We start from the raw sequence: 17,769 nt of genomic DNA, 5'->3' as shown, positions 1-17,769 counted from the left end.
CTTAGTGTAACGCGACTGGGTCCTTTATTCTGCCGGTAATTCAAATCGCACCAATGAGAGCCTATTCCTGAACTCTTGTATTCGAGGCGGTCACTGCAATCAGACTGAAAGAAGGAAGCGGTGAACTGGGCCCAGTATACACGTTCTTTTATTATTTGATATTCGCTTTCCTCTTCCTCAAAATATGGCGCTTGCTTGGATCTGAACAAGATTTCTCATGCCATTAACCGCCTAATAAAATGGCGTTGCCAAGATAGAATTCCGGCTAAACAGTCAAGCCTGGCCTAGCGCATGTCCCCCGCAAATGAAGAATCCCCCCCCAACTTCCCCCCGGGTTTCTTGGCATCACCACTCAAAACACCCCATTTCATTTGCCTTCCCGTGGCGTCCAGGCTAATGTGGTTACTGAATCCGACACGGGGCTTCTCATTCAAAGCCTAAACCCGTCTGGAATAAAGAGAAATGTCCAACACGAATCACCCAAAACCTTGACCAGAAACAGACCCAATGTCAACACAGCTGACCTAGCTCATACCTCAAATAAACACGGAGGAATGTCAATAGTATACGCTTTGCCTTCTCCATGTTGATTTATTTGTGGGCCTCGGGCCGCTAAATCCACACTATTATGGATAAGAACAACATTCGTCTCGTATCCACCTAAACTCGCGGCACATAGCTATGTGCCCAAGTACGCCAGGCTAATTGTGAGCATGTGACTCGGCTGTTGTAGCCCATTTGACAGTACCAATCACATCTCTGCATCAAAGTTTAGACGCCATGGGTTTAGCCTGGGCCTGATACCCCGTGGCCCTAAAACCCGGAGCTATAACGCTTTTGCCCTACAAACATCCCCTATACGGCAAGGCTGGTCTGAGATCCCACCAATCCGGCTAGTCTGTTCATAAATAGGCATTTCTAGTCCCGGCGCTGCACGAAATCCGTCCTAGCGTCTTGGGAAATACTCGAATATCTTTTCTTCCATTTTTCCGAATATGTGTTTCGATCGCGAAAACTGGGGAGAGCTGTCGACTCGAGCAAATCAGCCAAGACCTCAGCTCTCATCCACCGGTTAATCTCACACCTTATTATCCTATGATGGCAAATCTGAATTGCTTAAAATCTCTGGGGGTGCCCCCCTATCTCCACATTCCTCTGCTTTGTTGTGTTACAGGCTCGGCGGACATCTCAACTTTCTACCTTGATTCTTCCTACACGGCATTCGTCTGAGCAGATTATACAGACAACATGGGTATCGCTGTGGGAGCTTCGACTCTGCAGTCCGATTTGGACGCGACTCAAGCTGCAAAGCCTGAGTTGGAGAAGGTTAACTGGTGGCAAGAGCCTGGTCTGCGCAAGCTGTATTTCTGGGCTGCTGTGCTTTGTGTTGCTTCTGCTACTACTGGATACGATGGGTAAGCACTATAGCTGTGTTATTGAGTATGTATAGAGCTGACGTCACATCGTGCAGAATGATGCTTAACACCTCCCAGAATTTGGATACGTGGCAGGCGTACTTCGACACACCCAGTGGCGCCAAGCTGGGATTGATGAATGCAATCTACCAGATTGGTAGTCTTGCTAGTTTTCCTTTTGTGTAGGGTTTCCTGCAATAAATACAATGGAAGCGCGCTGACTTGAATAGGCCCTTCATCGCTGATCGATGGGGCCGCAAGGTTCCCATCATGATCGGATGTGTCTTGATGATTCTCGGTGGCTTGCTCGGTGCATTCTGCACAAACTATGGAAGTAAGCTTGCCCATTTTATACACTGAGAACATTGGATTTACTAACCCTATTTAGTGTATGTCGCCGGTCGATTGCTCCTCGGTTTCGGCAACAGTCTGGCCCAGATGGCATCCCCTGTCCTACTCACTGAGATCTGCCACCCTCAACACCGCGGAAAAGTCACCACTATTTACAACTGCTTGTGGAATTTGGGTGCACTAGGTATGTATCCTTCGGATGAGTCTTTGGACGGTGGTATGCTGACTGGGTTTAGTTGTCGCATGGATTGCATGGGGAACAATGTATATCCCTAACGATTGGTCATGGCGTAGTTTGACCATCCTCCAAATCTTCCCTGCTGTTATTCAGATCGTCTTCATCTGGTGTATGTTTCATTTTCCTTCTTTCACTCGATTGAATGCAAGGTGGCTGATCATTCTTAGGGGTCCCGGAATCTCCCCGCTGGCTCGTCTCCAAGGAGCGGTACGAGGAAGCATTGGACACACTCGCCTACTACCATGGAAATGGAGATAAGAACAACGCCACCGTTCAATTTGAGTACCGTGAGATCAAGGAGACTATTAGCTTGGAGATGCGGTACCAGAAGAACAGCAGCTACTTGGACTTCATGAAGACCAAGGGTAACCGTTACCGTTTGGCACTTTTGATTTCTTTGGGAATTATTTCCCAATACAGTGGCAATGCCCTGTTCAGCAACTACACCAATTTAATCTACAACAGCATGGGTATCACTGAACAAACAAAGAAGATTCCTGTTCGTTTTCCCCTCGTCATCTGTCAAATGACCCTGGCTGACATTTCATAGCTCAATGGTGGACAAACCCTCCTCAGTCTAGTTGTCAGTGTTTCAAGTGCGTTCTTCGTCGACCGAGTCGGACGACGACCACTTTTCCTGGTTTCCACAGTTGGTACGTGCTGGTATTATCCGTGGTAATTTGCCGAGTTACTGACTTTATCCTCTTAGGCATGGTTCTCATGTTCCTCGCCTGGACTGTTGTTTCCTCCGTCTTCGAAAGAACCCAGGATGTCAAGACTACCGGCTACCCGCAAGTCGTCTTTGTCTGGCTTTTCTCCGTATTCTACGCCATTGCCTGGTCAGGTCTTCTCGTCGCTTACTCACTCGAGATCTTGCCCTACCGCCTGCGCGCCAAGGGTGTTATGATTATGAACTTGACGGTACAGGCATCTCTGGTTCTCGGAAAGTAAGTTTTTTAAAAAAATATATGCACTGGCCCTTTTTGAATAAAACTGACCATATTAGTTATACCAACCCAATTGCGTGGGAGAACCTTCCTCACCACTGGAACCTGTCTCTCATCTATACGGTTTGGATTTTCATCGAGCTCTGCTTCGTCTACTTCTTCTATGTCGAGACCCGGGGTCCCACTCTCGAGGAGCTGGCTAAGATCTTTGATGGTGATGATGCCCAGGTGGCGCATGTCGATCTCCAACAGGTCGAGAAGGAGATTCAGATCACGGAGAAGGAGTCAGCTGAGTATAGGGAACATGCTTGATTGTGTCGTTATGAAAAGATAGCAATAGGCATACTTTAGTGCCGATTGTCGTCAGACAATAATATATTCGCTTGTTACTGATGAATTAATTTGATAATGCTTCTATTGGATGTTCCATGATTTCTACAGACAAGGAGGGGTGGGCATTTTCTTTCCCCCATGGGTATGTCTCTTTATGTTACTTTCCAGTCGGGGGAGACATTAGATAACGATCGAGGCAGCCTTATGTGTATGAATGTGAAGGCGTATTGATACTAGAAGGGAAAGCAAAAACAAGATTTGGGCCCTTTGGTATCCATTCTATGTATGCCCCGTGCTGAGAACTCTCCCTAGGACTCGTCAAATGCACGTGTGATGCAGCGCAATAGGTCTGAAGTTGTTTTTCTCATGTCGATTAACCGAGCCTCGAATTAAAAGAGCAACGATATGATGATGTTGAGCTATGTTTTCTAGTCAGCCTTGGTTGTCATATCTTGAGTAAGGCTCTTTCATGTTCCTCGATGAAAGGTTTTTACTTACCAAAAGCATGTTATACACTAAGCTTCATTTTGAATGGGCTTGTTCTGATGGACCAATTCTGATGTTCTCAATTTGACGCATAGAAAACACTAACTGTGAATTGGAAGGATGAAACCAGTGTTCGTGAGTGACATCCACAGAATTATTTGTAGACGAGCATGGAAAGGAAGAATGGAAAAGTAGAGATCCATTCCATTCGAGTGTGTAGAAGTACCAATGTTCAAATAGGAAATGGAAGTATACAAACCCATGGGCTCCTTCCCTTTTTGTAGTTGCCACTAGCCTCAGCTTCCCTCGACTTCCCACATCTTCGCAACTTCATAACTTCATCTTCCACTCTTTCATACACAATCAACTCTGTTACCGTACATTGATACCAGCGTCTCTCATTCCAAATACTCTTCTTAACACGAATATGCGTTTCCACATTGCCATCCTTCTGGGCGTGGCCTACTTGGCCTTTGCCGCTCCATTTTCGAATGTGTCGATTCACCCTCTTCCAGATGGAATGCCTAATCCAAGTCCCAGTGAGCTGGAGACGATTGAGCTGAATTCCCATGGAACTCTGCCAAACGGCCCACCTCCCCCTGGTATCAGCGAAGGAGGAATCGTCAACCTCAAGCTCATCGCATTCAACGAACTCTTTGAAGTTGCCTTTTTCCATCAACTGATCACAAACATCACCGACAAGGCCTTGGGCTACCGCTTCACTGATGAAGAGGATTACGATTTTGTTTTGAACGGGTTGCAGGTGATTCTGGCTGTATGAGATGATGTTCCCGTGCCACTCGATGATATTTACTAATTTGACGCAGCAAGAGGAGCTCCATGCCCTGGACGCCAACAATGCCTTGGCCCATGTTGGCATTGATCCAATCGAGCCTTGCCAATATACCTTCCCTGTCCAAGACTTCGATTCCGCTCTTGTTCTCGCCACTACCTTCACAGATGTTGTTCTAGGTACTCTGCAGGATGTCGTGGAGAGATTCGCTCTTGGTGGTGACTTCGCTCTGACACGCGAAGTTGCCTCCATTATCGGCCAGGAGGGAGAGCAGCAGGGATGGTTCCGTGTCATGCAGGGCAAGGTCCCTAGTGAACTACCCTTCTTGACGACTAGCGATCTGAACTTTGCCTTCACTGCCATTCATAGCTTCGTCGTGCCTGGAACTTGCCCCAATATTGACTCCATCCCACTCAAGACCTTTGCGCCTCTCAACGTCATCATACCACCGACTGCAGAGACCAGAGGCATCAAGGTTTCCTTTTCCGTCGAGGATCAGGACAAGATTGATCGAGACACGCTGTGGCTCACCTACATCAATCAGCAGAATCGGCCGATCGCGGAACCTCTCCACATCATCGCCAAGGAGAACCACACAATTACTGCAAAGGCTTTGTTCCCCTATGAGGCACATCAAATGAACGGGTTGACCATTGCTGCAGTGACCATATCCGAGGGACCGTTCACAAATGCGTACGGGGTGGCGAATGAAACTGTCGCCGGACCTGGTCTTTTCATCATCAAGTAGTTGAACTGCATCCTCAGCCGCCTCTGGCAGATCACCGCATACGCACATCGCTATCATTAGCCCTATGACTTGAGCACAAGTTGTCCATCTCGCCAACTCGAACTAGTTCTAGTCTTGTTACTCTTCTCAATAAATCAAATGATTTCCTATTAATGCTAATAGATCACATAGAGATCTTATTGTTTAAATTAATACACGACAATCGCCAACTACCTCTCCCTCTCCCAACCTTCCCCTCGTCACCTCACAACTTCCCTCCGCACGAGTAAATCACACTCAACTCCACTTCAAAGCTTACCCTGACCAGCGTTAGCGTTAACACTGGCAACAACGGAAGTGTAAGCGGAAGCAGAAGCAATGTTCTTTCCAGCAAAGTTGGCCAAGAATGCAGTATCAGCACGGCCATCGAAGGTTCCGGAAGATCCGAATCCATTGAGCTGGCAGGCACGGCCGAGGTGAGAGCTGCAGACAGCGTTGGTGGTGCTATCGGGGGAGGAGAACAACTGTCCAGCAATAGGAGTCTCGACAGAAGCAACAATGTTCTGGAACACGTTACCCTCAGCGAGGACGTAGCCACCAGCGCCGATCTCGAAGGCGTGGCCGGAGTTCTGGAACCAGTAGTTGTTGACCTAGCGTATGTGTTAGTTATATTTCCAAAAAGAGGGGATTTGAGGTAATCCCGAGAAAGTGGTTTGTCATCTGGAAATTAAAAATGACTGTTGGTCGGGTGTTTGTTTCACTTACAGCGTGGAGAAGGGTGTTGCCCTGAACCTTGGGGGCACGTCCACTGGTGTGGTAGATGTAGTTGCCCTTCATGGTAACGAGATCGCTGGATCCATCAAGGTAGACACCCCAGTAGTGGTATCCGTTGCAGGTGGCGGAGTAGTCGCTGGCACCGTTGATGAAGCTGTTGGAGATAGTGACACGCTTGGAGGCCTCGGTGCCGAGCACGATGTGCTGGCGAGAGATACGGGCGGTGGTGACGTGATCGATCCAGATCATGTCGGCGTTGTTGATGGTGATGGCGTCACCGCCCCAGACGTACTTGGGGTTGATGTCGGTGATGGCGACGTTCCTGGGTGGATGGGTTAGTTATCGGTTTTTTGGGGGTAGCAGGTGGTTAATATCTTACTGGATGATGACGTTGTTCGCGCCGCTGACGATACGGAGACCCTTGCCCTTGATGACACCGGCGCTGCCGGAGCCAACGATGGACTTGTTGGACTTGACGGTTATGCCGAGAACACCGGCGTTGTCGCTGGGAGCGGTCTGTTAGTATGGACTTCCGGGGATTGATTGAAACAAAAGGGTTTTGGAGGGGTTGGAAATGCATACTATTTGACAGAGGTGGAGGGCGCGTTCGGCTCGTAGTTCTGGCACCAGTTGTTCTGGTTGATGGCAACCTGACAAGCGGAGGCAGTACCCCAAGGAGCGCAGCCAGTGGCGGAGGTAGTTCCCTCAGTACCGGTGAAGTCGAAGGTCTTGGTGAGAATAATGACACGAGGGGAAGAGTCACCCAGGTACGAGACCAGCTCGGCTGTGGTGCTGGGGTAGACAGGGGTGGCAGAGCCACCACCAGTGACGCCCTTGGCGAAACCCTCTGCGGCGCCGGTGACACCGACGGCGGCAGCTCGCACAGCGAGTGCTGCAAAGATAGCGGCGATCTTCATGTTGGGAGTTGGTAGTTTCTACCTGTATAAAAGAATGTAATGGTTGGGATGGAGAGCTGAAAGAGAGATTTGGGCGCGATGGACGTGACCTTATATAGGATCAACAAGTAGTCCAGTATAGATAGCTCTCCCGGATAATCCGGGCTAAGACACAAGCTTGTTTGAGAATCATGTCTCTCCACCCGGGTAATCTCCGTTATGGTATGCCGATGTTGTTCCGGCGAATGGTGACCGAAGCCCTAGGCGCCTGGGGCTTGGCATAAACGTGGGACCAACCTTGGACAGTCTGGCAATGTATTAAGGTTGTGCATGATCCACAATTTGGCGGAGAAATATATGGCCATGCTATGCAGGGGTACAAAGTAGGTGAGAAGGATGCGGAAGAATTGTAGACCCGTGTTGTGGGACATGATAGTACACCAATAGGGGGGCCCGTTGGATAGTGCTCATATTCGTATATTCGGATATTCGTATACAAGGGCATCCTGTGGCGCAAATGCAATATTCAAAGGAAACTCAGGAGTTAAAGTTGAGTAATCCTAGTCGTAAATCAAACCGGCATTGAAGAATTGGGTCCGGTGCTTGAAGATGTTTCACTTGGGGGATGTTCCCCACATCGGTCGCTGCATGGAGTAAGCTTGTCAGCATTGTGGCCGGACACTTTACTCGGATGAGAACAGTCTCCGAGGTCCATTTGGAGTATCTCCCTCCTTTTTGTTGCAAGATCCATGGTCTGTGTTGATTTTTGATTTCTCCAGTGTGAGGCAAGGTGGTCAAGGGGTAGGGGTTTGGGAGAGTTTGTCCGTCTTGGCGAACACTGGGATTTTCCTCTGTCGATCTTTAAGCACCCTATTATTGCAGCAATGATAGTCGTAGTCTAAATATTGAACTCCGTCGAAATGTGAAGATCCGGAACCTGCCCATGAGCCTAATATTACCCACCAGAGCTATCAGGTCCACTCGAAGTTCTTTTGATTGAAATAATTTCGGGGATTCGGTGGAGAAATATAAAGTGCATAAATATTACTACTAATGATTGGCGCGTTTCATATAAAGGAAGGTCATAACAGAGGAGGAAGAAAAAAAAGGGGGGGGTGAAAATTTCCGAATGAATTCTAGATTTCTATTCATTAAACATGTGTAGTCTATGTAATGATGTGTGGTATATGACAAAAAGCACAAATGATCAGCTGTAACCATCTCCAAAGAGCATCCACTCCAATCACTTCTAGAAAGCGACCGGCAGAGGACGCTCCAGGTAGCCACGCCACTTGGGAAGTGGACGGTCCCACTTGGCGCCTTGGTTCTTCTTCAGATCCTCGATAGCACTGGCGTACTTAATCAAGGTGGCCTCAGAGAAAGCAGTGTTCACGAGAGCAAGGCCAAAGGGCATGCCCGAGACATCGCTGACACCAGCAGGAAGAGTGATGACAGGGTATCCAGCCTGGGCAGCGATCTCAACGCTCTGAGCGACATCGGGAGGCACAAGAAGACCGTCGAGAGTAACATTGCCGTGCTTCAGAGCAGCATCGATACCCTCCTCGCGAGTAGTGCGCTGACAGAACTCCAAAGCCTGGAAGTAGGTCTCGTCCATGACACCCTTGCTCTCGAGGGAAGCGATGAGACCGTCCTGGCCGGAACCGAAGGCAGGGTGGATACCGGGAAGACCACCCTCGGAGCCGTAGTTATCGATGTTGTACTGGACGAGGTCCTCGACAGAGCGGACGTTGGTGTTCTCGACCTCGGACAGGTAGGTGCGCAGGTTGTTGTAGAAGTCGACCTTGATGTAGGAGTATGAGGACTCGTTAGCGTAGCCGCGGGTGGTACCGTAGTCCCAGTTCCAGCCATCGGGCGAGACAATCTCCTTGTAGTGAGGCAGCTCAGTGCCGTTGATGACAGTGGCACCGGCGGACTTGATCAGCTCGACCAGCTCGAGGAGCTGGGCGATTTGGTCGGCGTCGCCGAGGGCCCAGAAGGAATCCCAGGGGATACCGAAGACAGCGCCCTTAAGAGCGGTCTGGTTGGACAGGAACTGGGTGTAGCCACCGACCGGGGTGAGACCCTCCTGGGCGGAGGTGTAGTTGTCGCGGGGGTCAATGCCGTAGATAGCATCGAGGGCGTAGACGGCATCACGGACGGTCTTACCGAATGTTCCGACGGTGTCCTGGTGGGTTGACTCCGGGATGACACCGGAACGGGAGGTCAGACCAACAGTGGGCTTGATGCCAACAATGGAGTTGCGCTGAGCGGGGTTAATGACGGAGCCATCGGTCTCGGTTCCCAGAGCAATGGGGACCAGGTTGGCGCCGACGGCGACACCAGAGCCAGTACTGCTGCCACCGGGATTCACGGTGAAGTTGTAAGCACTGCGGCACTGACCGCCACGGGCACTGAAGCCTTCAGAGTAGTTATTAGAGCGCATGTCGGCCCACTCGCTCAGAGCGGCCTTGCCGAGAAGCAGAGCACCGGCCTTGCGCATGCCGTTGACGACGTGAGAATCACGGGGCACAACGTTGCCGAGCAGAGCCCAGCTGCCGGCAGTGGTCTCCAAACGGTCCTTTGTTGCGATATTGTCCTTGACAATGAAAGGGATACCGTGGAGAGGACCACGGACCTTGCCTTCGGCACGCTCAGCATCGAGCAACTTGGCAATGGTGTAAGCATCCGGGTTCACTTGCAAGATAGCACTAATAAGGCTGTTAGTCCACAATTCTATGCCAGGGATTTTAACGTAACATACTTCAAGTAAGGCTGGGTCTGGTAAACACGGTCCATGTAGCAGTCCAGCAATTCGACGGTGGTGAAAGTACCAATCGCCAGCTCGGCCTGGATCTGATCGATAGTAGCCTCCTCCAGCTTAAAGCCATGACAGGTGCGCATAGGGAACTGGGCAGCACCATCACCGCCCAGGCGAGGGAAGTCATAGAGGTAGGGATCAGTAAGGATCTGGGAGTCGACCAAACAGTCGGACTCCTGAGCAACAACGGAGCTCACCAAAGCGAGGCCGCTCACCAATGTTTGGATTAAAGGTGCCATGATGGGAATTATATTAAAAAGCCCCAAAAAACCATGTGGCAGAATGCCAATATTTTGGGGGACTTCATATTGTTATACTTCCAAGATAACTTTGGTACGTGACTAATCCCGATAAATCCTTTCCCCCTCCCCGCCGCATTCCCAAGACATTTTCAGACATTTTTCACTGGGAATATTTTTCACTTGCTTTAGGCTGCCTTTTTTTAATTACATCTGCTTTAGAACAGCTATTTTCTTCGGTCTAAATCTCATTCCATCCACTATATCCGCCAAACCATTGGAATTAGTGGCGTTTGTTCAGCAGGAACCCTCCGTGAAAAATGTTCAAAATATTTAAAATGACCAAAAGGTGATTTTTTTAATCTATAATCTAGGTACCTTGCGTATTAATTTAACTATATTATTCCAGAAAAACCTTGGTAGTAGGTTATAGGACCGAGACGACCTGCCTAAAACTGCAAGTAACTGGATCCAAAAAAATCTGCCGGCCCCATCGAAGACCATCGGAACCGAGTTGCGCTCCGTTCGATCGACTCCAGTCCACTTTTAAAGTACTTTGATTGGCTGCCTTGCACGATGTTCCCCTTTGGTACCAAAGATCGTACGAGCAGCTCGGCTTAGCTCGGCCATTGCGCGGTGGATATTGATGGATAGAAAATGTAACATCGCGACTGGGCCTATGAAATTCTGGAATATCGAAAATATCCAGAATATCCAGAACGTCCAGAACGTCCAGAATACTATGGAAAAGTAAACCTCCTAGCGTTGACTTGCGTTCTAAGCGAGTTTTTCACCCACGTGGGAAAAAGTAGATTGCACTAGTTCAGACTTGGGGCTCTTCATTTAGTTCTAATTTACATCTTTATATTCTGACAGGTGATATATGACATCCGTCTACAATATATTGGGTTGTATATACATATATATATATATACATATTGTAGTTCTCAAAATGTGAACAACAATGAAGCTCCCGTTCATTAAACTTCCCCATAAACTTCGAATGTGATCAAATCCATGGTTTTCAAGTCTCAAATGTTTGGTACGGCTTTTCGGTTGGTCACTAGGTTCAGGGATCCCTTGGAATTATTGAAAAAAAGACCCGCCGCGCCCACTTTCCTTTGAGAGAATTAACCTTGGAAGAGAACAAAGAAATACATCGTATCGCTTGCCCTCGGGTTCTTAGGAATAATATATCAGACATTCCGGGCATGATGGGTAAACCCTTCTCGGTCCATATCTTTACTACATCTTTCCTGTTTATCATGTCACTCGTTTGAAATTGCAATGGCCATCCCCGATGATATCCTTGCGGCAAACGCTGCAGGGAGAATCCCTAGTGGGGTCACACTCGAATACCTAGCAGAGTCCCGCGATAGCTCTGCCATTGTGGGAATCATTTTCATGATATGCTTCACCGGCCTGTTGATGATCATACGATTATATGCCCGAACATTTATTGTGAAGAAGATGGGTTTAGATGATGTATTGGCCGTCGTGACGTTGGTACGATCCTCCACTTTCCACCCCAGATCTACACTGCACTAAATATGCATGGACACTATACACAGAAAGCTATGAATAGTTACAAGAAATATATAATCACAAAAACTAACAATAACTCCCAATTGCAGATGCTCTATATTGCTTTTGTCATCCTCTCAATCACCCTAATCAACTTGGGAAGCGGTCGCCACATCGAATACATCCAATATGTGCTATCACTACCCACCGTCCGCGAAACAGAAGTCCTAGACTTCATCGCTCATATTATTTACACAACGGCTCTATTCCTATGTCGTCTGTCCGGTCTAGCTTTCTACTTTCGACTCACAGCCCGCTCAACAAAACTACACATGAGCATTATCATCGCCGTCCCACTTCTTTTCGCCGCATACCTACCCCAGATCTTCCTCCTGATCTTCCACTGCAGACCAGTCACAGGACTCTGGCCATACGAGTGGCAAGTCGAGCCAAAGACATACAACTGTCTCACATGGGGACTCGTATACTCAGTGAACTCGGGCCTGTCTCTCGCTTGTGACATTTTGATGTTCGCGATCCCAGCGGCACTCATCAAGGGGCTGCACGTTTCTTTAGAAAAGAAGATCAAGCTATCCTTCGTGATGTTCCCCGGTATCCTGTGAGTAATCTCCCACCTCCCAGCCTGTCCAACAAGTCCCACAAAACTAATACTAATACCACACAGTGTAATCATAATCTCCGCCATCCGCGTCTGGCTCGTAGCACGGGGCCAATGGGACCCAGACGGCAGCTGGGCCTACAATCCGATGATGTGTGTTGAGAGCGCCGAGATCGCGGCAACTCTAGTCGCGCTCTCCGTGCCAGCGCTGAAACCCGTCTTCGGAAACTTGTTCGCACACTTGACTGAGTACACGTCCAGCCACACGCGCTCGCGCTCACGCTCGACAAAAATTCCCAGTCTTGGACATTCGAAGACTGTTGGAAGTGGTGCGGTATCCAGCAATCGGGATAGCAAGCGTCTCATTAATTGGTCGAAGATTGGGAAGGATGATTATGAGATGATGCCTTCTGAGATATCGGTTTCGAGGGACACTAGAGCTGCATCGAGAGCGAGTGATGAGATAGAGAGGGGTGCGAGGAGTCCCGGGATTAGGGTTACGAATGAGGTTACTATTAATCGTGGGAGTGAGGTTAGGGTTGAGACGCCTAGGTCTAGGGAGAGTTAAGGTGTAATTTTTTTTCCTTTTTTTGTTCCAACAGATCGATATATATATATATATATATATATATACATAGGACTACTTATATTATGTCAAAGGTCTTTCTTTCATGAGGTATCTATACTACGTGCCCTTCATAATATTGACCATGTCTTCTCGTTCTTTTTGTGAAACCACTTGCATATCAAGATATAGTGGCAGACAGGTCATATGAACAAATCGATCACCTACTCCCATATCGCCGTGGCTTTGGAGTGTTACACATGGAACGCATAGTGGAAGCATTACATAGAAAGCTCTGGTTTTCCTTATTGGAAAAGAAACCTCGATATTTGAATGAAACTCACGATGACTCGCTCGCGGCTGTCCAACAGCTAAGCGCTGTTTTTGGGCCATTTCAATAACGGTGATGTGATATAGACAATATCAGCTGGAACAGCAGTGTCTAAAATCACATAAATAGAGTGCTCTATCTCGACAATTACCCATATCACCATCTCTCTCGTCCATGCTAATCTGGGCTTACTTCAAGTTATCAATATCTATCTTGTTGGCGATACCACGGCTTCAAGAGATGATTCCACCATCCAAGCACTTCTACCTGTACTCCACGCCAACATCTCAAGGTGGGCCTCGATACACCCATCTCTGAACTCCTTTCCTGCTATGGAGAAAGCCACATCCACTCCCCAAAAACCCTCAGACAGTACTATGATCTCGACTTGACAAGACTCGACGGTCTAATCGTGTTTTCCCATCAAATATCCCCCCAAACCAAGGAAACTACCCGGTATCCCACGATTGTGGATCCATAGCTCACGTATAATTACGAGGGGAGGATGTGGCTGAGAGACTCAATCGATGTTGAAAGCATGCACTACAGGTTCGGGGGTTTTTCGGATTACCCGACGAGCTCGTGGATCCCGCTCTCCCCAATCCGCGAATATAGTATGCGCAGCGTGACAAGCCACTGAAAGGATCATCTGGTGAAACACCATCCGATTCTGGTGTTGTACAAAAAGTAAATAAAAGACGTGATAGACCAAAGGGGGGGGTTCGGATGGCTTGGTTTCTGTAAATAGGTGGCGTTGGTAATCTCCTTTTGGGCGCCATTGGAGGCGTTGAATAGTGCGGCGCTTAGTCTGTTTAGTGAGACATACAATGGGGCTTCTTTTCTCATCTGAGTGGTATTGTAATTTGGCGCTTATACTGTCTTGGTTTCAGTAATTGCGGAGGTCATTGTGCTCCATATGTGGATGTATAATTGGTTAGAAGGAAGAATGCGGAAGGATGAAGCTTTTTCGGGCTTTGCCTACCCTCTCTATTTATTTCAAATAGATCCACAGTTTAGAAAGATAATTCCCGAACGATCCTACAGTTCCGAGACTAATTTTTGTATCTCATGATGTTGTCAGGTTAGCTTCACATCCGAATATAAAACGGTTGGCGGCCCTTCAGTCGAACAAAACACGAGGCCACGTCACGACTACAATTCCTGGCCCCCAAGACTTGGCCCCAAGAGCAATGTTGTAATTTGCCAAGATGCATGACCCAACCTCTTTGGGGTGTAGTTCACGCTGTTGAATAATCGATTTTGGTGCTTACCAACCTCATAAATGGTCAAGATATTTCTAATGCGAAGCTGTTGACGATCACTGAATTTGTCATACGATGAACATTTGATGTATAAAAGAACAAGTATACTTGATATTCTAGAAAATTAACTATCAACTCCATTTACAACATTGATCTTCCCCGCTGACCCTTGGCCAAAAACGTCCGATATCTACGATTATTCAGAATGACCCTCAAATACCTCATTACAGGAGCGACTGGCGGGCTCGGCGCAGGAGTCCTATCCTACCTTGCTGCGAATGTCCCGGCATCAGAGTATGCTGCAGCGTCCTCGAGAGAGGAAAATCGCAAACAATTTGAAGATCGAGGGATCGCATTCCGAGTAGCGAGCTATGACAACCCAGAGACATTGGAGACCGCATTCGAAGACGTGGAGAACCTCTTCTTCGTAAGCACCAACACCTTCGACATCGAGAAGCGGCGCAAGCAACACGAAAACTTTGTAATTGCAGCGAAGAAGATGAACGTGAAACACGCAAGTCATCAAACTCCCCACAAGCCCAACCCAGCTAACATCAAAGCCGCAGGTATGGTATACATCTCTCGCATTCGGTGGATACACTGCCGACTCCAAGGCGGCTGTCCAACAAGGCCATCTGATGACAGAGGAGATGATGAAAGAGTAAGCCAAGCCCCGACCGTGACAATCCACCCAGCCACGCTAACGCCAGCCAGGGCTGATATCAATTTCACCTCCATCCGTGAGGGTTTGTACACAGACGCCTTCCCGGTTTTCATGGGCTGGTATCCAAACACATCGACTATCTACCTCCCCTCCGACGGGCCGATTGCTTTTACACTGCGGTCGGAGCTAAGCGAGGCGAATGCGCGATTGATGATTCAGGGTGGACACGATCGAGAGATCGTACTGCTCACTGCACAGCAGACTATCACATTCTCTGAGATCGTGGATCTGATCAACGAGACGACCGGCCGAGATGTCCAGTTCAAGCTTGTCTCGCCGGAGGAGTTTGTGCGGTTGAAAGCAGCTGATGACGAGGGCGGGAAGCCGGAAGGGTTCTTCCAGGCGCTGTTGTCGTGGTACGAGAGTATTTCAAAAGGCGAGACGTGCACGATTGATCCGCTCATGGTGGAGGTGCTAGGCCGTCAACCTGTGCCGCCGCGTGAGGCTATTCGGGCATTGTTGACGGAAAATCGGGACTATGAATGGCATCAGAACTATGTTAATCGTAGTTAGTTCGATAGTTAGCGGTCGACTGTAATGGTCGGATACATTGAAGTGGTAATGTGATAATGTGACAATGTGGCAGTTTCCAATGGATGACATGTGAGTCGACCGGAGTAGCCGTTATCCCGTCTCGGCAAGCAACCCGGGAGTGGCCTTATAGCCTGAGGCACCCGGTTTTGTGGGTTTTGACTGGGGAAATCACTGATCAATGGAGGCTTGGAGTAGATAAGATGGGACGATTGATATATTTTATCAATCACATCCCATTGAGATTTCCAATTGACCCGTATTCCCCGTATTCAAGACATATATATATGATCATGTCGGAGTGTAGTATCGGCAGTAGACAATTCCCTGAATCTCCTTGACGCCGTGTCCGCCCGAGGCTTGTAAACACCTTGGATGTGATTGGTTGAGAGCCGCTGATGTCAGCATCTACACACCCGACCCGTCAAACCCGAGGTTACTAGCGAAGACACTCCTTGGACTTCATTTCGTTGCTGAGGATCTTTGTTGGTTTGTGAAACTCGACTTCGTCGTCGCTACCTTCACATTTTTGAAAACTCTCCCCTCTTATTTTGTCTTCCTGCTATCAATCTTATTCTCTCCACACTCTCCATCCTCTCTTTCCTTTCCACCTCGGTGTTTTTCACATTTCCGATCACCCGCCATGGCCTCCCTCCGCACCACTTCGCGATTGCTCGCGGCATCGCGGCCAATGTTCCGCCCTGCCTTTGCTCGCACCTACGCGACTGTCGAGCCTACTCCCTCCGAGCAGCCCAAGATGAAGACTTTCAAGGTCTACCGCTGGAACCCGGACCAGCCCAGCGAGAAGCCCCAGATGCAGTCCTACGACCTCGACCTGAACAAGACCGGACCCATGATGCTCGATGCGCTCATCCGGATAAAGAACGAACTCGACCCTACCCTCACTTTCCGCAGATCTTGCCGTGAGGGTATTTGCGGTTCTTGCGCCATGAACATCGACGGTGTTAACACTCTCGCCTGCTTGTGTATGTACTCGGACCCGCACACGCGCAATCTCAAAGCATCCGACAGCTCCCGAATGAAAGCTAATTCTTTATCCGTATAGGCCGCATTCCCACCGATACCAAGTCCGAGTCTCGCATCTACCCTTTGCCTCACACCTACGTCGTCAAGGATCTTGTCCCTGATATGACCCACTTCTACAAGCAATACAAGTCCATCAAGCCATATCTCCAGCGCGACACTCCCACCGAAGACGTGAGTTCTCTTACATGACCAACACCGCCTACAAAAACTAACAATTGCCAGGGTCTCGAATTCCGTCAATCCCCCGAGGATCGCAAGAAGCTCGACGGTCTCTACGAATGTATTCTCTGCGCCTGCTGCTCAACCTCCTGCCCATCGTACTGGTGGAACAGTGAGGAGTACCTCGGACCCGCTATTCTGCTCCAGTCCTTCCGTTGGTTGGCCGATTCCCGTGACGAGAAGACCGCTGAGCGCAAGGCTGCTCTCGACAACAGCATGAGCGTCTACCGCTGCCACACCATTCTCAACTGCACACGGACTTGCCCCAAGGGTCTTAACCCAGGCCGCGCAATTGCCGAGATCAAGAAGATGTTGGCTGTCTAGATGTGTGGATATAAAACGGAGTACCGCGGAATTTTCTTTTTCTGTCCAATGCCTTTCCAGTCGCCTTTCCTCTGTTTCTCTATTTCCTATTTTCTTTTACTTTTTTCCCGACTACTTCACGCATGTTTCTATAGGTGTAAATTGTGGACCTTTGTTTCTTACAGGAATGCACTGGTAGTCCATTCGGCTGCATGATGATAGCGCAACCTATACCTTTGTATTGTATCTCTCAATCTAAATGTCTGATATTCCCATCTATATCCATTTATCCATATCTATCCATATCTATCCGCAATCTGTAACTACTCAACGACATATTTCCCTAACACATGCTAAGCGAATCCCAATACAACTATCCCTGTCTGGGCTAGGCTCATTCGGCTAAGACCACTAGCACGCTAAAAAAGGCCACCTGGACACTGCCTCCACAAATCGTACTAGGGTCTTGAGCGATACTCAACTGGGCTGTTAGCACAGTTGGTAGTGCGCCCGCTTCGCATTATTGCGAGCGTGCGGGAGGTCCTGGTTTCGATTACCAGATAGTCCACTTTGTCTTTCTTTTTTTGGTTCAATTCCCTATATTTTTCTTGGTTTTATTTGCTTTGT

At 48.6% G+C, this 17,769-nt stretch overlaps 7 protein-coding genes across 7 annotated transcripts; 5 read left to right on the top strand and 2 right to left on the bottom strand.

Annotated features, from left to right (window-relative positions):
* Nucleotides 1-1,248: 1,248 nt before the first annotated feature.
* N7487_007516 (putative MFS hexose transporter) lies at nucleotides 1,249-3,263 on the top strand (the record flags this gene model as incomplete). The annotated part of the gene is made up of 9 exons (XM_056875246.1): nucleotides 1,249-1,415; nucleotides 1,472-1,597; nucleotides 1,646-1,749; nucleotides 1,804-1,950; nucleotides 2,003-2,113; nucleotides 2,172-2,503; nucleotides 2,555-2,657; nucleotides 2,714-2,951; nucleotides 3,011-3,263. The coding sequence occupies 9 exons, from the start codon at nucleotides 1,249-1,251 to the stop codon at nucleotides 3,261-3,263; spliced, it is 1,581 nt and encodes a 526-aa protein (XP_056727434.1).
* Nucleotides 3,264-4,197: 934 nt separating this feature from the next.
* N7487_007515 (putative sexual development protein (LsdA)) lies at nucleotides 4,198-5,311 on the top strand (the record flags this gene model as incomplete). Its single annotated transcript, XM_056875245.1, has 2 exons — nucleotides 4,198-4,545; nucleotides 4,598-5,311. The coding sequence occupies 2 exons, from the start codon at nucleotides 4,198-4,200 to the stop codon at nucleotides 5,309-5,311; spliced, it is 1,062 nt and encodes a 353-aa protein (XP_056727433.1).
* Nucleotides 5,312-5,598: 287 nt separating this feature from the next.
* On the bottom strand, nucleotides 5,599-6,981 carry N7487_007514 (polysaccharide lyase family 1 protein; the record flags this gene model as incomplete). The annotated part of the gene is made up of 4 exons (XM_056875244.1): nucleotides 5,599-5,940; nucleotides 6,056-6,386; nucleotides 6,444-6,569; nucleotides 6,647-6,981. The coding sequence occupies 4 exons, from the start codon at nucleotides 6,979-6,981 to the stop codon at nucleotides 5,599-5,601; spliced, it is 1,134 nt and encodes a 377-aa protein (XP_056727432.1).
* A 1,228-nt stretch (nucleotides 6,982-8,209) lies between these two features.
* On the bottom strand, nucleotides 8,210-10,017 carry N7487_007513 (putative amidase; the record flags this gene model as incomplete). Its single annotated transcript, XM_056875243.1, has 2 exons — nucleotides 8,210-9,668; nucleotides 9,722-10,017. 2 exons carry the CDS (start codon nucleotides 10,015-10,017, stop codon nucleotides 8,210-8,212), a joined length of 1,755 nt encoding a protein of 584 aa, XP_056727431.1.
* Nucleotides 10,018-11,304: 1,287 nt separating this feature from the next.
* Nucleotides 11,305-12,728, top strand: N7487_007512 (uncharacterized protein; the record flags this gene model as incomplete). The annotated part of the gene is made up of 3 exons (XM_056875242.1): nucleotides 11,305-11,523; nucleotides 11,652-12,160; nucleotides 12,227-12,728. 3 exons carry the CDS (start codon nucleotides 11,305-11,307, stop codon nucleotides 12,726-12,728), a joined length of 1,230 nt encoding a protein of 409 aa, XP_056727430.1.
* Nucleotides 12,729-14,523: 1,795 nt separating this feature from the next.
* N7487_007511 (uncharacterized protein) lies at nucleotides 14,524-15,555 on the top strand (the record flags this gene model as incomplete). The annotated part of the gene is made up of 3 exons (XM_056875241.1): nucleotides 14,524-14,832; nucleotides 14,885-14,979; nucleotides 15,033-15,555. 3 exons carry the CDS (start codon nucleotides 14,524-14,526, stop codon nucleotides 15,553-15,555), a joined length of 927 nt encoding a protein of 308 aa, XP_056727429.1.
* Nucleotides 15,556-16,216: 661 nt separating this feature from the next.
* On the top strand, nucleotides 16,217-17,163 carry sdh2 (succinate dehydrogenase iron-sulfur protein subunit SDH2; the record flags this gene model as incomplete). Its single annotated transcript, XM_056875240.1, has 3 exons — nucleotides 16,217-16,559; nucleotides 16,640-16,791; nucleotides 16,843-17,163. 3 exons carry the CDS (start codon nucleotides 16,217-16,219, stop codon nucleotides 17,161-17,163), a joined length of 816 nt encoding a protein of 271 aa, XP_056727428.1.
* Nucleotides 17,164-17,769: the final 606 nt, after the last annotated feature.

Source organism: Penicillium crustosum (assembly GCF_028827405.1).
Source record: "Penicillium crustosum strain IBT 35664 chromosome Unknown utg000003l_segment0_segment0, whole genome shotgun sequence".
Lineage (NCBI taxonomy): Eukaryota > Fungi > Ascomycota > Eurotiomycetes > Eurotiales > Aspergillaceae > Penicillium > Penicillium crustosum.
The sequence above is the reverse complement of the archived record's forward strand: the minus strand, read 5'-3'. Positions and strand labels throughout refer to the sequence as shown.